General features: G+C 39.3%; 1 protein-coding gene across 4 annotated transcripts in view; it reads left to right on the forward strand.

The window, feature by feature from the left end:
- The window catches only part of RIMKLB (ribosomal modification protein rimK like family member B), a 41,717-nt gene that overhangs the window by 19,574 nt on the left and 3,434 nt on the right, over positions 1–18,709 (forward strand). For 3 of the 4 annotated variants that reach the window (XM_053969978.1, XM_053969977.1, XM_053969979.1), the window contains exons 4-6: positions 12,744–12,974; positions 14,913–14,999; positions 17,938–18,141. In XM_053969978.1, coding sequence (XP_053825953.1) covers positions 12,744–12,974; positions 14,913–14,999; positions 17,938–18,141 — 522 coding nt within the window. The remainder of the gene's footprint in view (positions 1–12,743; positions 12,975–14,912; positions 15,000–17,937; positions 18,142–18,709) is intronic. The other variant, XM_053969980.1, reaches the window with a different exon arrangement.

Genomic DNA, 18,709 nt, shown 5'->3' on the forward strand with positions numbered 1-18,709 from the left:
CTCAGAAATTGTCTTTAATTGCATGTTTTTGCATTTTCTGAGTGCACAGACTTTGGGTGCTAGGATCAGCTTTGTGAAAGAGCTGAATACTTAGATCCACAAATGAAGTCAATCAGGACAGCATGAGCAACTGAGAAATCATGGTGTCCCAAATGTGGCATCTAGAATTCCTTTGTCAACACTTATCTCTGGGTTTCCCTCCCTCTATGGGAGATTAGTAGAATATTCACTAATTTCCCGTGGTGTTAACAAAATTAATTATGATTGTGAAGGACTTAGATATTACTGTGATAAGCACAATACATAAAACTCAAGAAGAAATTAACAGTGGTGTGTTTTAAGCAAGGATTTCAGTATACCAGTCCATGGATTACACACTAAACAATGTAAAAGAAAATACAGTCTTCAGTCACTACTTGTTAAATGAGTGCTGTACCTTCTGTGCACATTAGGTATCTGCTGTGGGGAAAAATAATGTTTGTTTGTGTAATTGAAGACAATATGTGTGTGGGGTAGTAGATCAGTGCTACAGACATCCTTAGTTGTGACTTTTTATAACCTTTGGGTGCTTGACTTTGTGGCTGCAATAGTTTTCTCTTAATGTAGCTTTTGAATGTAATACTGAATGCCTACATTCTTTGTAAATAAACGATGTGCACATAAGGACTGTGCTGGATGCATCAACACTGTTTACTATCCAGGTTTTGAAAAATGTAGATGTAGGGGAAACCAGGAGTGCTGGAATGCTCACTAATTACTTGGGTACCTAATACTTTTGTCTTTGAATAGTAGTCCATGGATAAATTTACTGTGAAGATAATATGTATTCTGTTAGTGAGACTGAGGAATTTTACCTAAATACCTGGGGGAGTTTCTCTGGTACCTTGTTCTTTCTCCCTTATACTTGTTTCATGAAACATTGTTATTGTACTCAGCTACTCTGGAAATTGGCTTACTTCATTCTTGGAATTCAGTTTGTGTTCTTTTGACAGCACTGCTTTCGGTGTTCATATTTCATATTTTATGAGGTGCCTTGCAGGCTGTTTTTCATGGTTAAGGATATCTTCATATATATAAAAATAATAAATTACTTTTGGACATCAACATGAAGTGTTGAGCCTTCTCTTCCTGCATGAGGAACATCACAGGATGAACTGCATTCTTGGTTCTGTGGTCAGGCAGGATGCCCTGCTTTGAGTTGAGATTTTTCTTAATATGAAGTAGGAGGGGAGCACTAGTGAGCCTGGCTGAGCCTGCCGTGGCAGAGGCAGCTGGTTCTTATGATAATGAAATTTTTTTTTGTGAGCTTCAGATTCCCTCCACCAACCACACTGTTCTATAAAGCAGAACCATGCAAATCTTGCCTCTCTGTGTTGTGGGGCAGCTTTCTTTCCTATGTCATGCCTTTCTCTTCAATCAAGGTGGTTGTTAATAACAGAAGAGGCAGTACCAAGTTCTCCTGCTAGTGTTACTATGTCTCCTTGTTCCCCTGACTCAGACAACATTCAGGAATATCCTGTAGACTCAGAGTAAAGGTTTAAGTCTCTTTTGTCTGGAGTGCAGTCCATCTCTGCTTATTCCCAGTGAAACAGAATTTTGGTTAGTGTATCTTAAAAATCCTTTTAAGGTTTGAAGTAGCTTTTGTTCCACAAAACTAGATTCAAACTCAACTCAGGATCTAAAGGGGACTACCCTTTGTGTCCCTGACAGTTTTCTGCACCTGCATCTTTCTGTGAAGGCCTGTCTTGTTGGATGACTACATCCACCAGGAAAATGAAATGTGATGTATGAGGCCAGTTTTCAGTTGTTTCTTTAGAACTTAACAATAAAAGCTTAAAACTTCTTTCCCCACTTTGTTACATTGCTTTCCAGACAGGATTTGCCTTTACCATATATTGAATTTCTTCTTTGATCTCTTCCCAAGTTTCCTTGTGGTCAGAGAATCAGGCCTTGGGTCCTGTCTCTCCTGCAACTGTCAAACCTATAAAAGCACTTTCCACTTCTAGCATGAAGAACTTGATCTTTAATTTTTTGATGACTGTAAGAACTTGTTAGATGGTCTTGATAATGCAAAATAAAGACAGGATGTTACCTAGTGAACCCACATACCTAGTTTGAGATATGAAACTTAGGGCATTGTGGAGCAAGCATCTTACTGTTACAGCTGGGCATAACAATAAGTAACTTAAGAGCCCAGGCATACTGCAGGAGAAGGCCCCAGAGAATCACAGGGATAACAGAGTTTGAAAGGGAACTTTAAAAGCTGTCTGGACCAACCTTCTAGTAACAGCAGCCAACTTGAAAGCTGGAGCCAGCTCTGAAGTTAGATCAGGTTGCTTAGGGTGTATGAAGTCAGGTTTTGAATATCTCCAAGGATGAATCTGTCACAGCCTCTCAGTCTGTCACCAAGTTAGACCACCCTCATGGAGTGGGTGGTCCAAATATATGGTCACAATGTGTTAGCATGCTGTATCAGTTGCTGGGCTCTTGTCTAGCTCTGTGCACTCCAAAGCAGAGCTGTATGCATGTGATCTGCTCCTTTGTGTGAGGCACAAACCCTTCTCATATTCACAGCCTGTCCTTCTAAAGGAGCCTTTATCCATTCACCACAGTACCTCAGGCATGCAAACTATCCAGCTGCCAATTGAGGAGAGATTATGGGATGAAGTCATGGTAAGTGCAGATAGAAAGGTAGAAAGAACTTAGTATTGACCGGAAATTTTTGAAATGTGCATGTTCATATCCTGCTTCCTTTTGTTTTTCTGTCAATCTTCCCAGGATCATTCTGGCCTAAGACTGAAATGGTTCTTTGTGCACTCCTCCTTACATACTTGGGACTAAAGGTGAGGCAGGATTCTGAAAGTGCATGGCCTTTGTGGATGCTTTGAGTTGAATAAGTTCAGTGGTTGCAGGCAGAAAGGATTCTGTACATGTAAACTGCATGTCTTATTGCTTGTAATTGTTAGTCCTGCTTGAACAACTCTGGCAACTGGACATTTGTAGCAGTTTTGCTGTAAATTTTTCTTAACCTGAGAGAGTGGAAGCCACTGGAGAATGTATTACCTGCATAGGACAGGAGTTGGAGAAACAGAAATCAGTCAGATTGGTTTGGTTTTACAAAGTTGGAGGCTGGGCTAGCATAGTGACCATCAAGTTGTAAATGCAGAAAGAATACCCACCTCACTATGGAGAATTCTAGTCTCAGAGCAGCACTATCTTGACTATTTAAACTGTTCAGATCCTTGCTGTCCTTGCTGTGATCCAGTTTTCTCTGTTGCAGTTGACACCTGGATTAATCAGATCCTGCAGTGAGCTTGTTCAGCTTGCAACACCTGCAAGAAATTGAATTTTACAGAAGAACAGAAGAGTTTCCTGCTGGTGTAGGAAGCTTACCAGCTCACCAGTGGGTCTGTGTAAGAGTGATAGGGAGTGGGTGGTACTACATGCCACTGTAGGATTGTATGGAGCTGGAGAGAAAAACTGTTGGCAGCAGCAGGACTTAAGTCAAAATTGTCTTAGAACCACAACCTTAGGTGAGTGCTTTCTCCAGCATGTGAATTGCTAAAGAGGTGCTCATTTCTTCCCCTTTCTTGCTTAGGTCTTCCAAGGTTCATAGCATGCTGTCAGACCTTTTCCTTTCAGAGTTTTTAATATTTTTAAGTTGTTAGAGGCAGAGTCTAGGAATTAATGTAAATTGCAATTCAGTAACTAAGAACAGATCAAGAGTGGCATTTGGTAATGAAATTCTATGACTGTGTTGCTGTAAAATGGAAGAACTTGAAGAAAAATGTAATCTGCAAATATTTAATGGCGATTCTTTGAGTAATCTGTGGAAGAGATAAATGAACTAAGGAGACTTACCATACCTGAAGTGGTAAAAAAAGCTTTTGTTTCTCTTCTCTGCCATTGACTTATTTGTGATGAGAGCTGTAGACCTTAGTTATTTTTATTTCTTTGTAAATTGGGCGAGTGATTATTTCAGAAAAGACAAGAGAGCTTCAGAACTTGTAGTGTTGACTAAATGTTTATAAAGATACTTACCAGCTTGTAGGGATTGGTAAGCACAGAATTACCCTTACAGTCTAGAGATTAGTGGTAAATTAGCTGATCTCTTAAATGTGTTGCCTTCAAAGGTCAAAACAAGCTGAAAGTGGGGAGGATGTCCCTTCTACTTGCTTTAGCATGGTGTCTGTGAGTACAGTACTACCACTACATGATTTTTTCATTTGACTGGACTGCTTGAAAGGACTGTGTAATAATGAGGAACATTTTCTTTCAAGAAGAAAGTTATAGATTATATAGGGTGTATTAATTAGGGAGCATACTAAGTAAGTATCTTAATTAGTTAGCATGTTTTTGTGACTAGGTGGAAGCTTCTGCATCCAGATCAGGTGCAAAATAATACTGCAGTGTTATATCTGTATTTTCATTACAATATGGGTATAGAGCATGTGTACAGCTACTGCAGTATAGTTTTAACCCGCTAAAGTGAGAAAGAGGAGGCTTACAGAGGTGTAGGAAAAATGGAATTTTTCCTTCTCTACCTTTGATTTGTGTATGGTTCTATGTTAATGTCTGTCAAAACTAAGAAATTTTGGGTTATAGCTTTTGGTCTAGAACAACGTTTTTAGAGGACTGAAGGTGTTCGTGGAGGAAAATACTGTACTCATGATGACACTTGAACTGTTGTATACTATATATCCAAGTACAAGTTTTTCTCTGACACATTAAAAAACCCCCACAAAACAGCAGACTCTTCCGAATGACAGGAATTGATATTATCTCTGCAAGCTTTAGAGTCAGTTTTAATGCAATTTTTTCCCAAAATATCACAGCTAAATTTCTCCTTTTAAGAAGGATGTATTTGTTTCCAAAATAAGTGCTTCCAATTCATAAATTGAATGCAATTTTGACTAGGAAGGCCTTAGACTCCAGTGACAGGTCAAAAACAATAAACTGAGGGGATCTTTCCAATCCCCAGAATTCAGGTTCAGCTAAATATATTTAGGAAAAAATTTGAAAGGAGAGGGAGTTGGATAGAATTTATTAAAAGTTTCTGACGGTGTAGACATTCTTCTAGGTATCTTTTCTGTTATGGGAGACAGATATGAAGGATCTGTGTCTTCATTACAATTGCGATTGAAACTTGAATTGGATGCTTCTCCACTTTGCTTCACCACTTTGCTTAAGTAAATAAATGGCATCTCCTGGTGTCAGAAGTTATTGTTTGGTAGCAGAGAGAAATGAAGTGCATTATGTTAGGCATTTTAAAGGTATTTAGTAGGTTTTGATATTACAGGAAAAAAATTAGCTTCATCTCAGATGGGAGGAGAACCTGTTATGGGTTGCTTGAAATCTTCCTTGGGATTTCTTTCTGCTTTTGGAAAGACCTTTCCAATCAGCCTTTTTTTTTCAGGTATATCCTTAACGTTTTTTCTTCACCTGCTATTCAGAATGAACAGAAACAGCACATGTAAAGCATGGGAAAGACTGACTGAATGTTAAGAGTGGAGTTAGTTTACAGTAAGGTTAGTTTACATATAATTAGCAATTCTGTGTTAATGGTTGGACTTGACTTTACAGGTTTTTTACAGCCTTAATTATTTTATGATTCTGTTCTTGTTCTGTAACACTGAATTAGGATGGGATTCTTTAGTGTTTATGCCTTTCTGCGTTTGAGTTGGGGAAGGGATTCCAGAACTTGTTATTTCTAAGGCTCTCAGTGTTGGTAGGCTCTGGATAGATGATACAAGACAGATACCTGCCACAAGTGGATATTCTCTCTGCTGAGGATGCTTTAGACTTCTAAAACTCTATCAGTCATGCTTATTTGACCCAGGAATGTTCTGAGAACACCTTGTGGAAATATTGTACAAAAATTCTAATGAGATACAAGAGGCCTCACCTAAACCATATCGAATCTAAAATATCATGTCTGGATTATAAACAGATGTCTGCTTTTGAAGTGTTGTCTGTGCTGAGCAGTGGCTTTAGGTAAAGGTTTCATCATAAGAGCTTGCTAAATATACAGCTTCTGGTTTCCAAAATACTTTTTTTTTTTTTTTCAGAATACAGTGGCATAGTACTGTTCTAGAGAGATCAGTTTTGTTTCTGCTCTGTGTGATTTCCTTGATATTGCTGAGCTATGGAAGTGTGTCTTGGTGGGAAAGCCTTTCTGGTTAAGTTTTTGTGGAGAAGGAGGGTGAGGTCATATTGAACACATAGGGTTGAATGTTAGCACTTGTTAATTTGGTTTGAAAAAACTAGTGAGCAGGATAGGAAGGGAGATAATTTGAACTTAAAACACCCAGCACAGAACTATTGGAGAAATCTGTTTCTGTGGACAGTAGAGTAATTAAATAGCTTAATAATACTACATACCAAAGAGGCTTTTACATGGCAGTGACATTTTGGAGGAATTGTGACAACTTAATGTTCAGATTAATAAACTCTGTCTGTCAGGTGATAAGTGGTATAGGTAAAATTCCTGTACAACTTCAAAGGGGGAAGTTAAGTTTGATGTTAATAAATTGGTTGTTCTCTAAAATTTCAGTGCTTAGCTGCCTTTTAGAGGTTAAGTTCTGGTTCAAATAAAATTGCATTTGAAGTGTGATACTTTATCTAACATACAGCTGCCACAAGCAGCCACTTTTCAGAAGAGGAATTTGACTTCAGTGACTGCCTCTGTCTTTGGCAAAACCTCAGAAATTGGCAATTGCTCAAAAATACTTATACATTTCAATGAAGTTACGTTTTTCAAAGAAGGTTTGAAAAAAAAGTTGGAAAAAAAGAAAGTTTATTACCCAATTTCTGGAAATTTTATGTTGCTTATAGTTGGGTTATAGGATAGATACTTAAATTAATATAGCAGCAAGCTTTTCAGATATAGTGTAGTATTTCATTAATGTTAATTCTACTTCTGTTAATTATTCCTTAATTCTGACACATACATTCTGCCAAGACTATTTGAAGTATGCTTAGTTTTGAAAATTTTAGAGATTTAGTTGTGATGGAGTTTAGTGAAGGAATGTATAACTTGTTATTGCAGTAATCTGCTATTTAGGTTTGGGAAATCTCCCTTCTGAGCTTTAAGCTTGCTTTAACATGGCAATTAGGGTGAAACACATTTAATTCCCTGCAAGTAAACTGTAAGTAATTATTAAACACTTTATAATGATTTAATGCAAATATTATACAGTGTCTTGTGGGTGACAGATATTGGGAGGACAAATGAAATAGGAATGCACTGATTTGAGAGCAGGAGTGAGTCCAGACTTGTAGAAAAATTCAGTGATGTCTGTGAGAAGAACTGATGAATTGTGAAGAGCAAGTAGCAGGATGTAATATCATCAAAATACGAGGAAAGGTTTGTGTGATAGAAGGCTTGCCTGTTTCTCCCAGCTGACTGAGTTGAATTCATTATAGCCTGCTTGCTGAGTGACTGTTCATTTGGGAAACGTTAGCAGCTCCATGGATGGGTGGATGAATAAATTTGTATAACAAAGTTCTGAGAGCTGGAGACTTTCAAGGTAGCCTACAGATCTCTGAGGAAAAATCTGGGTAATACATCTGGAAGTTCCCAGACCCTGCTAGCTCCTGTTGGAAATGTGGTGGGAGCTGGTGTATGTTTTATGCTAGTGAAATTTGATTCAAATTTTATTTTTTGTAGTGCTGCATGCACGATGACCAACCACTTAAATGCTGGTATGCCTGTTAGAAAAAGTATTCCACATACTGGATCTGTCTGAATACTAAATCACCTTTTTTCCTACTTTTTTTTTTACTTATGTATTTCAGAAAGCTGGTGTTTATTGGGGGTTTTGCTGAAGACGGAGGTAGTCACTGAAGTTACAATGGCAGCCTGTGGCAGCTGAGGCCACACAGTGAGGATTCTTTGCATAGTTACCCGTGTTGTACATGGAATTACATGTACATGTACATTAACTGTGTTGTCACGTTTGGGAACTTCTCATAGCCACACAATTCTCAGACAAATTCTGTGAAATATATACATGAAGTCAATTCGAAAGAAGGTGATGACTAAAATGTTTTATGTTGCTGAATTCATGGCAGCACTGCATAGGGAGCTTTGGCAAAACCACCTTTTGTGGAGCCTTCCTGATCTTTTGATCTGTTTGGTCAGAAATGGATTTGATAGGTCATGAGCTTCCATGGGTAACAAGGCAGTGTACCAGCTGTCTTCAGGCACAGTGAAAAGCTTTGTCTTTTATAAATTTATTTAATATTACTAAGGTTTAATCTTTTGTTAAAAGTGCCTCATGTTTGCTAAATCAAGATATATAAAGCATCTGGATGTCCTTGCAATCTTGGAGTTTTTAGACTTATCTTCTGAAACTACATTCTTTCTGTGAAAGCATTGTTTCAACTAAAAGTACAGTTGTTTGTAACATGCAGACTGGACACGAGATATTGCTTTGCAGTAGTTACTAATCTGTTGATGAATGAGTCTTGTAGAGATTGGAAGGAATTTGTGTAGGCTGCAAATGGAATAATGAGTTTCAAAAATGTAAGCAATTTAAAACACTGCTTGGATGTGAATTAAAATGTTCAGAAGCCACACACAGTTGCTTGAAATCTTGATCCTTTTTATCCATCCATAAGGCTATCATTGTGTTTTTTTTCCCCGAGTATGTTTGTCCACCCTAAAATTGTACTAAATCAGGTTTCTGAGAGACAGCTATCATCATGAATATCTTTCTATGTGAATAGGCTCTGCTGTGCTGGAGGTTAGTGTCACAGAAACTTTCTAAGGGTGTAGATGCAGATCTTCTGACCTCACAGGTAACAGCAGTAGTCATCTCTGCCTCTTTCTTCTGTCTTTAGTACAGTTTAATGCTCTGTTTTCTGTGGTTTTCACGGGTTCATGTGATGGCCTCTGCCTTTTGGGTCAAAATAATCCTTTTTAGAAGAGACCAGTTGCTTTGCATTTTAAGCTTGCCTGCTGTTCTTTGGGAGTGAAAAGCAGGAGGAGTGGCTGGGCCAACTGATGAATAATCATGCATTTACCCACTCAGTTCTATCATGTGCTACTTTGAGCTGTTTTTGAGAGAAACTTGAGGGGTATGGTGTAACTAGTGAGGTTTATTCCCAAGTGATTACAGTTCACGTTGCAAAAATTCCTTTGTACTTTGTCTGAATACTGTGATGATTGGTGTATAATGTTATAGGTGTACCATGTTCCGTTTTGGAGAATTTCGTCTTGCAGAGGAAGAACAAAGACAGCTGAAGCTGAGTGAAAGAATAGGTCTTGTTGAAGAGCAGGGTTTAAATCTGTTTTTACTGTGTTATATTCCAACTCGTGAGTCTTTACGTCATAGAACCAAAGAATACCCAAATATTTTATGATAACCTAAGAAATTGTTCCTCAGGCACTGGTAAAATGGTTGTTATATGATGAGAAAGTTGACAGTATTGGATAAGCTTGAATTTTCCTTTCCTGGCTTATATTATTGGTACTTCAAAGGACCATGTAGCTGTCTCTTTGCTGTGTCTGCAATGTCATGGGCATCCACTGAAAATGTCAATGAATGGATTAACTTGTTATTTGTCAAGGTATTTCTGTATGATCTGAGTGTCTGCCTTCTGTGTGTTTGTGAGGTCAGTTCATTGTCCACAGGCAACAGTGAGTGTAACCTGCTTTACTGTTTTGGGATCAGGATGGCTCTGTAACTGCAAAGAAGGGAGTGTTTGTCTAGGCTGTGTGCAGTTTTGTGTGCCACTCTGTGAAACAGGTCCCTTGGTTAGTTCAGCCTGGAGAAGAGGAGGCTGAGGGAAGACCTCGAGTGGTCTGTAGCTTCCTCATGAGGGGAAGCAGAGTGGCAGGCACTGATCTCTTCTCTGTACTGACCAGTGACAGGACTCAAGGGAATGGCCTGAAACTGAGTCAGGGGAGGTTTAGGTTGAATATGAGAAGAAAGTTCTTCACGCAGAGGGTGTTTGGGCACTGGAACAGGCTCCCCAGGAAAGTGGTCACAGCACCAAGCCTGTCAGAGTTCAAGAAGTGTTTGGACAATGCTCCTGGGTACATGGTGTCCTGCTTATTGGGGCTGTTCTGTGCAGTGATAGGAGTTGGACATGGTGAGCCTTGTGGGTCCCTATCAACTTAGCACAATCTATGATTTAAAAAAAAAAAAACCATTACCTCTTAACCACTATGTAACATCTCTGTAGTCTTTTTTTCTCTTACTCTTCTTTACATTCATGAATCAGTCTTTTGGAAAAAATGACCTGGATCTTCTATGTTACTGCTTTCTTTTACTGCACATTACAGTGAATAAATATTATTTTATTAGCCCACTTGGCAATAATGACCATTAACCTGATTGTTAACTGATGGGTCTCAGATGGAATGCTGAATGCATGCTTGTTCCAAAATGGCAGAATCTGCCTCTCCTTTTTACTGTAATAAAGCTGCTTCTGTTTGCAGCACTGTGTTGCTGGGAGACTGCAGCTAATTTTTATGGTGCATATCACTAGTAGTGATTCAGATTATACATTTCATTGAGTAGGTCTTCTCTTTGTTTGTAAACTGCCTTCTGTAAGGGGAGAGAAATTTTGTTCTGGGAAGAACAGTATCCAGACCAGAGAGTATGACTGAATCTGAAACAAAAGCTCAGACTGTTCTGTTGATAACATCATTGTACTTCCAAAGTCACTTCAGGGGGGATGGTGATCTGGCTAAATTTACACCAGTCTGATAGTCAAGTCTATCACAGGTACTCAGAAGAATTCCAGGTGAGACAAACACATCTCCTCAAACTGCTCTTTTTCTTTTTCAGAATCCATGGTGCAAAACTTCATCATGTGGCGTGACTTTAAAGCAAAACAACAAAATAGTCTGAGAGATTATGAATTGGAAAACTGTGTCGTTTTGGTTCACAGCACAGATAACGGTGGCAATTTTGGGGCTGTGTAGAAAATGCAGTCCTTTTTAGAATGATTGTTGCACAGCTTGCATGTGGATCAGGATGAGCATGCAATTACATTGGCAAAAAGTGGGTGTAATTGGGCATGCACCTAAATGGAAAAATACATGTGTAAGATGGAATCTGACTAATAAGTAAAAAAATCTTCTGCTTGCTGAATCTGTACTCCTTTTGTGGCTAAAGGAGGTTGTAGTCCATTTTGTGCTGTTCACAGTCTGCTTAGGTTTGTAGCAGTGTCTTGTTCTTAATCTTGCTTGAGATGCCTCTCTAAAATGGGGTGTGTGTGTGTGTGTGTGTCTCTGAAGCCTGCTTGCTTAAACACGCGAGTCATGTCAGCTGCAATGCGGCAGTGCTTGGTGCTAATGAGGTGAGCAGCCAGAGCACCCGTCTGCTTATGTTTGCTCATCTCTGTGCAATTATGGCTGTGGGGATTGGAAAAAAGAATTTGTATTGGATGTGGCTCTGTTTTGGCCTTTCCAGAGTGTGGTTGTGTTCTCCTGAGGAATGGGCAGTACATTTCAACTTCCATTTTGGGAGTTAGATGGTTGCTTCAGTATGTTTAATGCAAGATCTAAAATACATCCTGGTTGGGAGAAGAAAAGAAAAAAGGGAAGTACAGAGAGGGGGAAATCCCCCTTCTTCTCTCCCCCCTCCCTCCCAGTTCTCCCCCAATTAATTCTAATGCACGTTGAAATGAAATATATAGCTTCGCAATCGGTGCCTTCATGCAGAGTAGATATAAGTCTGTATTTGTAATGTAGCATCTTTGGAATACAGTAATCAGGTAAAAAAATTTGGTTAGATCTCACTAGTTATAGGTGGCCTTTGGTAGGCACAAGATGCAGATGCACTGTGATTTCTCAGCTCACTTTTTTTTTTATTATTTTTTTAACCCTTAAGGTGCTGACAGCAGTGTGAGCTGAGTATTTTTTTCTGAAGTCATAAAGTTTTGCTTTGAACATAAGGCAAATAAAGTAAATATCAAACCTTGTTTGTCTTTTCCCATCCTCAGATTCCAGACTGTCTCCATTGAGCTTGATGCCTTCTGTCCAATCCTGTCTTATGCCTGTTCCTGCAGCTCATCTTTCAGTGTTTCTTTTTCAGAGAATTAGCCTGTAAAACTATAGGTCATGATTAAGTAATGTATTGATCTTGGTGGCAAAGCTGGCTTTCTTTCTCATTCCTGCCTTTGTCACAGGGTGCTTCCCTATTTGCTGATAAAATTGTTTCTGACCACTTAATTTAATATAAATCAGATTGTTGAAATGACCTGCTGAAAATACTGCTGGTTTATTGTGTTTTTTTAAGGATCTTATCCAGTCTCTGTCACTTTGGCAATACGTTGTGTAATGTGGTGCCAAAAACAGAGGGATCAATACAGCTGGGACTGGGAAAGGTATGAACTGCATCCTGTAGGCAAGAACCAGCGGTGGGAGGCAGGAACCTCCTGAGCTGTTGATACAGCTGATGTGAGTGTAGCATGCAGTTTACACCCATAGAAAGGGTGGAGTGTCAACCTGTAAACAAATGCCCATCACCCTGGGAAGGAGCCCAAGACTGTGCCCTAATTAAGTCTGGTTTTTGCTTGGTCCTAGTTTTATGTGAGTTCAGAGTGACATGAGTGAAACAGCACAGCTGACAAGATGTGTGCTGGGGAGAGTTGTGCTGTTTTAACACTCGCTGTTGAAGTCTGGTATCTCTGTGATCACAGATAGTGCAGTATTTCTGCGCCTGTTTACCTTCTCCTGGAGACCTTATGACTTAACACTGGGATGTTTTTCTCTCTTCCTTCTTCAGGTCTCCGGGTGAAAGGGGAGCTCATTACTGCTTACCCACAAGTGGTGGTTGTGCGTGTGCCAACACCTTGGGTCCAGAGTGACAGCGACATCACAGTCCTTCGCCACCTAGAGAAGATGGGCTGTCGATTGATGAATCGTCCTCAAGCCATCCTCAACTGTGTCAACAAGTTCTGGACATTTCAAGAACTTGCTGGCCATGGTGTGCCTCTTCCAGACACTTTTTCATATGGTAAGGCTGTTGGATCAAAAGGGTAGCGTAGTTGCCTAGGCAACTTGCACTTTTGCAGTGGAAAAGATAAAAGTTTTGGAAATCCATAGAAATTTAAGTAGCATGAGGCCAGTTCCACAGCTAAGTGTTTAATAACCAAAAAAGAAGTTAAAGTCATGGCATCCAGATTCTGGTTTTGTCTTTGTTGATTAGCTTTTGATGCTTTGAAAAGAGTACTTAAACTGTACCTCAGCCTTCCAAGCAACTGACTTTGGCTGTTAGTGCTGTAATACTTTCCAGTGTTTTCCAGTTGCCCAAAACAACAGACAAGAGCTTGAGGTACTAAATGTCATAAGTACTACAGAAAACTACACTTTGGTACAACCTGAAAGTAGATTAAACTCCTATATGAATAAAAATGTCTGCAAATACATCAGTTTTTGTGAAAGGACAAGAGTAGCAAGGAGTACGAGTCCTTGTGTTCACCTTTTAACAATAGTTTAGGCTTTGTTTCCCACCAAAACAGTTAATTATTGTTTATGGTTCCTGCCTCTGGACTCTCTACTATCTCTGGTTCCTGACAGAGTGCTAGATCAGAGGAACCATTCGTCTGAGCTACCCTGATGCTATTTCTGCTTTTAATTACAATCTATTAAAGAACTGTAGATACCTCTCAACCTTCTGTTCCTTCTGGGAATACCAGTGCGTTCCTTCCCTTTGTGTGATTGCATCAATAGGCTTTTTTAAAGGGAACTTGACAAAATGAGAAAAAAAAGTGACAAAACCATGGCTTTCTGTCAATTACTATGAATTACTATTTCCATCAATTACCATGAAAACACATTTGAGAAGAAACATACCCTTTCTTTATACATGTGGTTGCTCTAACTTCTTGAGAAAGGAATGAGTTTTTAATTTTTGGGGGGAAGGGGAGACCAGGAATGATGCTTAATAATTGCAGTACATACCTGTTTGGTCATAACTCCCTCCCACTTCTGTTAGTGTCTGCCTCTGGAATTTGACAGAAGCATGACTTTCTTTTCTTTTTTTCTTTTTTCTTTTTGTTTTTTTAAACTGCAAGTATCAAGTTATATGTGAGAGCTGACTTTGCCAAGTAAAGCAGGATGTGCTGAATGACATGTTACTCCATGACATACATTAAACTCCATGGCAGGGTCGTGATGGCTGCTGCTGGCTTTGTGACTTTGTGTCTTGGCTTGACTTCTGCACTTTACTGCACAATGTGTTAGAGGGGGCTTGTCCCTTTGTCTGCTGACTTTTCTCATCTGTATTTCTTGTGCTGTGGTCAGCCTTCTTTGACTTGAACTCAAGTAACCTTGAAGTATCAACCATAATTGCGTGAATGGCCATTAAAAGCTACACTCTAAGGTCCTTAGAGATGCAATGAGATTAAGGGTTTAAAGTAGTACTTCAGGATATAGGGAGAATGAAATACAGGAGACTTAAACCTTCAGAAGTGGGGAGGTGGATTGACAAGGTCTGGGTTGTTGCTGCTCTGTGGATTATGCCTTGTCATTGTGTTCTGTGTTGCTTTCCTGGTTAGTAGTGTGGATGGAACTGTTACTAGTGTTATGAGTCTGCTGTTTTCCTGTTAGATATTTGAAAAGATGGAAGTTGATAAAGTAAAAGTGATAAACTGGAATACGATGGTAGAATTGGGGCATTTGGATTTGGAAGATTAGATTGAGCCTTTTGGGATTGTGATCGAGAGGCCTTTGTCAATTTGTGTCTTCAGTTCCAAAGCAAGTAGGTCTTAGTATCCCACATGCCACAAACACCTTCAAAGTCTGATCATGCTCCATGACCAAGGTCCTCCTAACTGATTCTTTTTCTGCATTATCTAAGCTGTAAGGGTGGGAGGAATGTATGGCAATTACATCCCAAATTTGGCCACAGCAGACTGGTGGCACATAATGTTGTTGGTTTTCTTTTTGCCAGGTGGTCATGAGAATTTTTCCAAAATGATTGATGAGGCGGAAGTGCTGGAGTTCCCTATGGTGGTGAAGAACACGCGGGGTCATCGAGGTGGGTGTGAGGTCAGGGGTGAGGGCAAGGAGTATTCTGAGCAGCACTCCAAGTTTTTGTCTCATCAGGAATGAGAGTTAAGAAGATCTGTTAGGTGTTGGACTTCTTTCCAATACATCTAAATTCTACTACCCTTGAATGCTGAATGTTGAATAGGCTGCAGCACTGGGAAACAGTTTAGTAGAACCCAGTCTTGCAAAGGCTGCATTCAAAGGGAAAGTGTTCAAAATTATGGTGCATTGGTGACTTCTATGAGGAAAGCTTTGAACTAGAATAATGGGAGGTCTGGCCTTCATGAAGTTGAAAGAAGCCTACATGGATTTTAGGGGTGTTTTTAAATAGGCCTAAGAAATGAAATCTCAGTTCATGCAGTGACTTCTTTCCTACTTGACTTTGTCTATAATTAGGATTCTGATTTAATTCAAATCTTACGTATTGTTTATAAAACTGAATCTCCGTTTTTCAGAAAAATACCTCTGATATTGTCAGTGGTATTACCGCAGGTTCAGATTAAGTTGCTGTGTTGTTAGTCTTTTAAGTGTTGAGTATGAAACAAACATCAACTGAATTTAGTGTTAAATAATGGTTACTGAAGGAAGCCATGTTTAAATCAATTTCAGAGGTTATTTGCAGAGGAAGTTTCTCTGTTTCTAATATACTTTCAAACAAATTTAATAAATACTAGATCTATAAAGAAACTAAAAATAAAGATAAGGCACAAAACCAGGAGTTACTTCAGACAAAATCATAACTAGAGAACACCACTGTTTTCTCTCTGTCAGTTTGCTCTCACTCTCTGCTGCTTTGATGCTTCTCTTCTGCTGGCATGAGTGCTTCTGTAGCCATGTAGTAAGTAGATTCAGGAACTGATGTTGAATGGATCTAGATGGGTTATTTTTACTCAGATTAATTCCTTACGTGATTTAGCACTTACTTGCACAAATACTTGTGTTGATATAATGGAAGAGAGCAAAACGCTGGGGCTGAGGAAAATCAGACCTGCTGCTGTTAGTATTAATTCCTGTTAGTGTGGTTTTAAAGTGTGGGTGGAGCTCTAAAGCCAAGGTGAGGTTTGATGTTGCAGCAAGGTGAATTTGACAGCTGTGGAATATCTGAGACAGTGGATTTGACTTAACACTGTTTCTAGTGAAGATCTACTAAATAATTTTAGAGTTTTAGCTCTAAAAGAAACAGCAGTTTAGTTTTCTGCTCCCTTTTTTAGCCAGGATTCCTGTAAATCTGTTTACAAGTTTTGCTTTAGACCACTTTAAACTCCAGGTATTTTAATGCAAATTTATGCAAAGTACATATCTTTTCACATTAAGAGAATTGGGGAAACTTTTTCAAATTAATTGAAGAACAGCCATTTGCAAATTATATTTAAAATAAATAGGCAAATATGGTCATAGGTGTACTGGCTGATGAATAAAAGCCATACTCTTCTAGGCCAATTTTCTGCACAGCTTGCAGCTGCAGCAAATAGGCCAGTCCTGGTTTTGCCAAGATGTCATGGTGCTGGATAATTTGCAAGAACTAAATAGTTCCTCTCCAAGGCACCATTCTTCCTTTTCCATTTCAGGAATACAGTAGGATTATTAATTGCGTGTAGAATTGTTAAAGTTTGGAGTGGGAGAAAGAACATAGAGGTTTTTTCTTTTTGTGAATTTTAAGCTTACATTCTCATGTCTCTGTAATGAGAAATTCCATGTTCCTCAAGCAGTGTTCTGTGTTATGGAGACCTTAAATCCTATCTAAACAGAGGCTGCTCTAGTAGGGCACAGGGACACGTGGTGGAATTCTTTACACATTATTTATCCTAGTTCTGCTTCTGCTGCATTTTTGTTCTCTTACTTAAGGAGGGCAGTTTATCAATTCATGTTTGTACTCTGTTAACACCATAACAGAATTGAATGACAGTTCTGCTTCAAGAGAAAGTGTGCAGCCTTATTGCAAAGCATAAATCTAATATGACATAGAACCTTTAGGAAAGGGGAAAAGAAGTTGGGAAATGTAGGTAAAGATGGAATGGGATGCAGTCTTGTGAGACTGGAAATTGGATAGAAAGTAGTAGAGTCTGGTTCAGGGATGACTTTAACCAGTATGAATACAACCAGAAAAGAGCAAACAAGTCTTTGGTGTGCTCTAAAAATGAAAGGGAATGAAGATACTTATTTCAGGTTAAAAAATCCAAGTCCTAGAGATGTTTGCTTGCAGAAAACCTGGTGATTTGTCAAGAGGGTTTTTTTGAGTTGTGGGATAATCCATTCATTTTATGTCTTATGGAATCTTCTTCTAAATTATCTTGGATACTGTGGAGTGGAACATTTTCCTCTGAATGTAGTTGTTCCACTGCAGACCTCATTCTGGAGTTTTGAGCTGTTTTAAGTATTGGGAAGAGCAGCTCTCAGGAACTTTCTAACAGAGGAATGAGTGGTTCTGCATTGGCACACTAGAGACTTCAGAGTTCTTAGATGCCAAGTGTTCCACAGTTTCATGTTGTTGGTTCCTGTGTGTCAAAGCTGTAGGCTGTGGGTCCTGTCCTCTTGGATGAACAAAATTGTTATTAATTACATGTCGGTTGCTCTTTAAGTATTTCTTCCTTTTTTTTCCCCTCTCACTAAGGACTTGTACCAATAGAAGTTGAAACTGCAAGACCATCTCCTTTATCTAAAGCTTTTTTCTTTTTCCTTGCTTCTTTCTTTTTCTTTTTTTTAAACTCAAGTCTCCTCAGCTCTGTCAGTACTTGAACACTTAAAAGCACTGAATCAGTGGAATACTGTTGTCCATGGAAGAATTTGTAAATGGATATAAGCTACAGATGGGGCCTCTGAGAATAGGCAGTGTGCCGGTCAGAGGTTTGACTTTCATGTGCTGAGTCATTGATGCAGCTCAGATAGGTAGCTGCTTTCAACACACCGATGTTCTTTCCTCCATACAGGTAAAGCTGTGTTCCTGGCACGAGACAAGCACCATTTGGCAGACCTAAGCCATTTGATCCGTCACGATGCCCCTTACTTATTTCAAAAATACGTTAAGGAGTCCCATGGCAAGGATGTGCGTGTCATCGTAGTGGGAGGCCGTGTGGTGGGCACCATGCTCCGCTGCTCGACAGATGGGAGGATGCAGAGTAACTGCTCACTTGGTAGGAAAAGCATTGCTCATAGTTTTGATCAGAATATTTCAACTCAGTTGAAAAATCACAAAGCTGACTGAAATAAGCTGCAGGTGTTATTTTATGTTAATTGTGCTTACTGCTGGGGGTTTAAAGGGGAAACATGAGAATAAGGATTAAGTAAGAAGCATGTTGAGCAAACACAGGAGGAGAGATGATCTTTGCTCAAAGTGTTTGATAGATGGGATGATGACAAGCAGGGGAAAGTTCTAGAACACAAATGGAGCAACTGATGTGGTAATGGCAATTTGGTGGTAATGGCAATTTGATGCTAATGCCATGTTATCATTTATTTCATCCTGTTGAGAGGAACAGAAAATGAAGGAAGACAGAAAGCAACACTTAAGGGAGGTGGAGGAGTCAGTCATTTGGCAAGAGAGTAGAAGAAAATGTTAAGTGAGGAAGCTGTTGAAGGCAATAAATAATTGGATTACGCTGTGCATTTTCTGTGCTGCCTTAAGTTTTCAGGTTCTTCCCTGCTACCTCTTCCCACAAAGACCATATCTGGGAGAAAGAGGAGGTTACTGCATGCTCAGAA

Source organism: Vidua macroura, chromosome 2, assembly GCF_024509145.1.
Source record: "Vidua macroura isolate BioBank_ID:100142 chromosome 2, ASM2450914v1, whole genome shotgun sequence".
Classification (NCBI taxonomy): domain Eukaryota; kingdom Metazoa; phylum Chordata; class Aves; order Passeriformes; family Viduidae; genus Vidua; species Vidua macroura.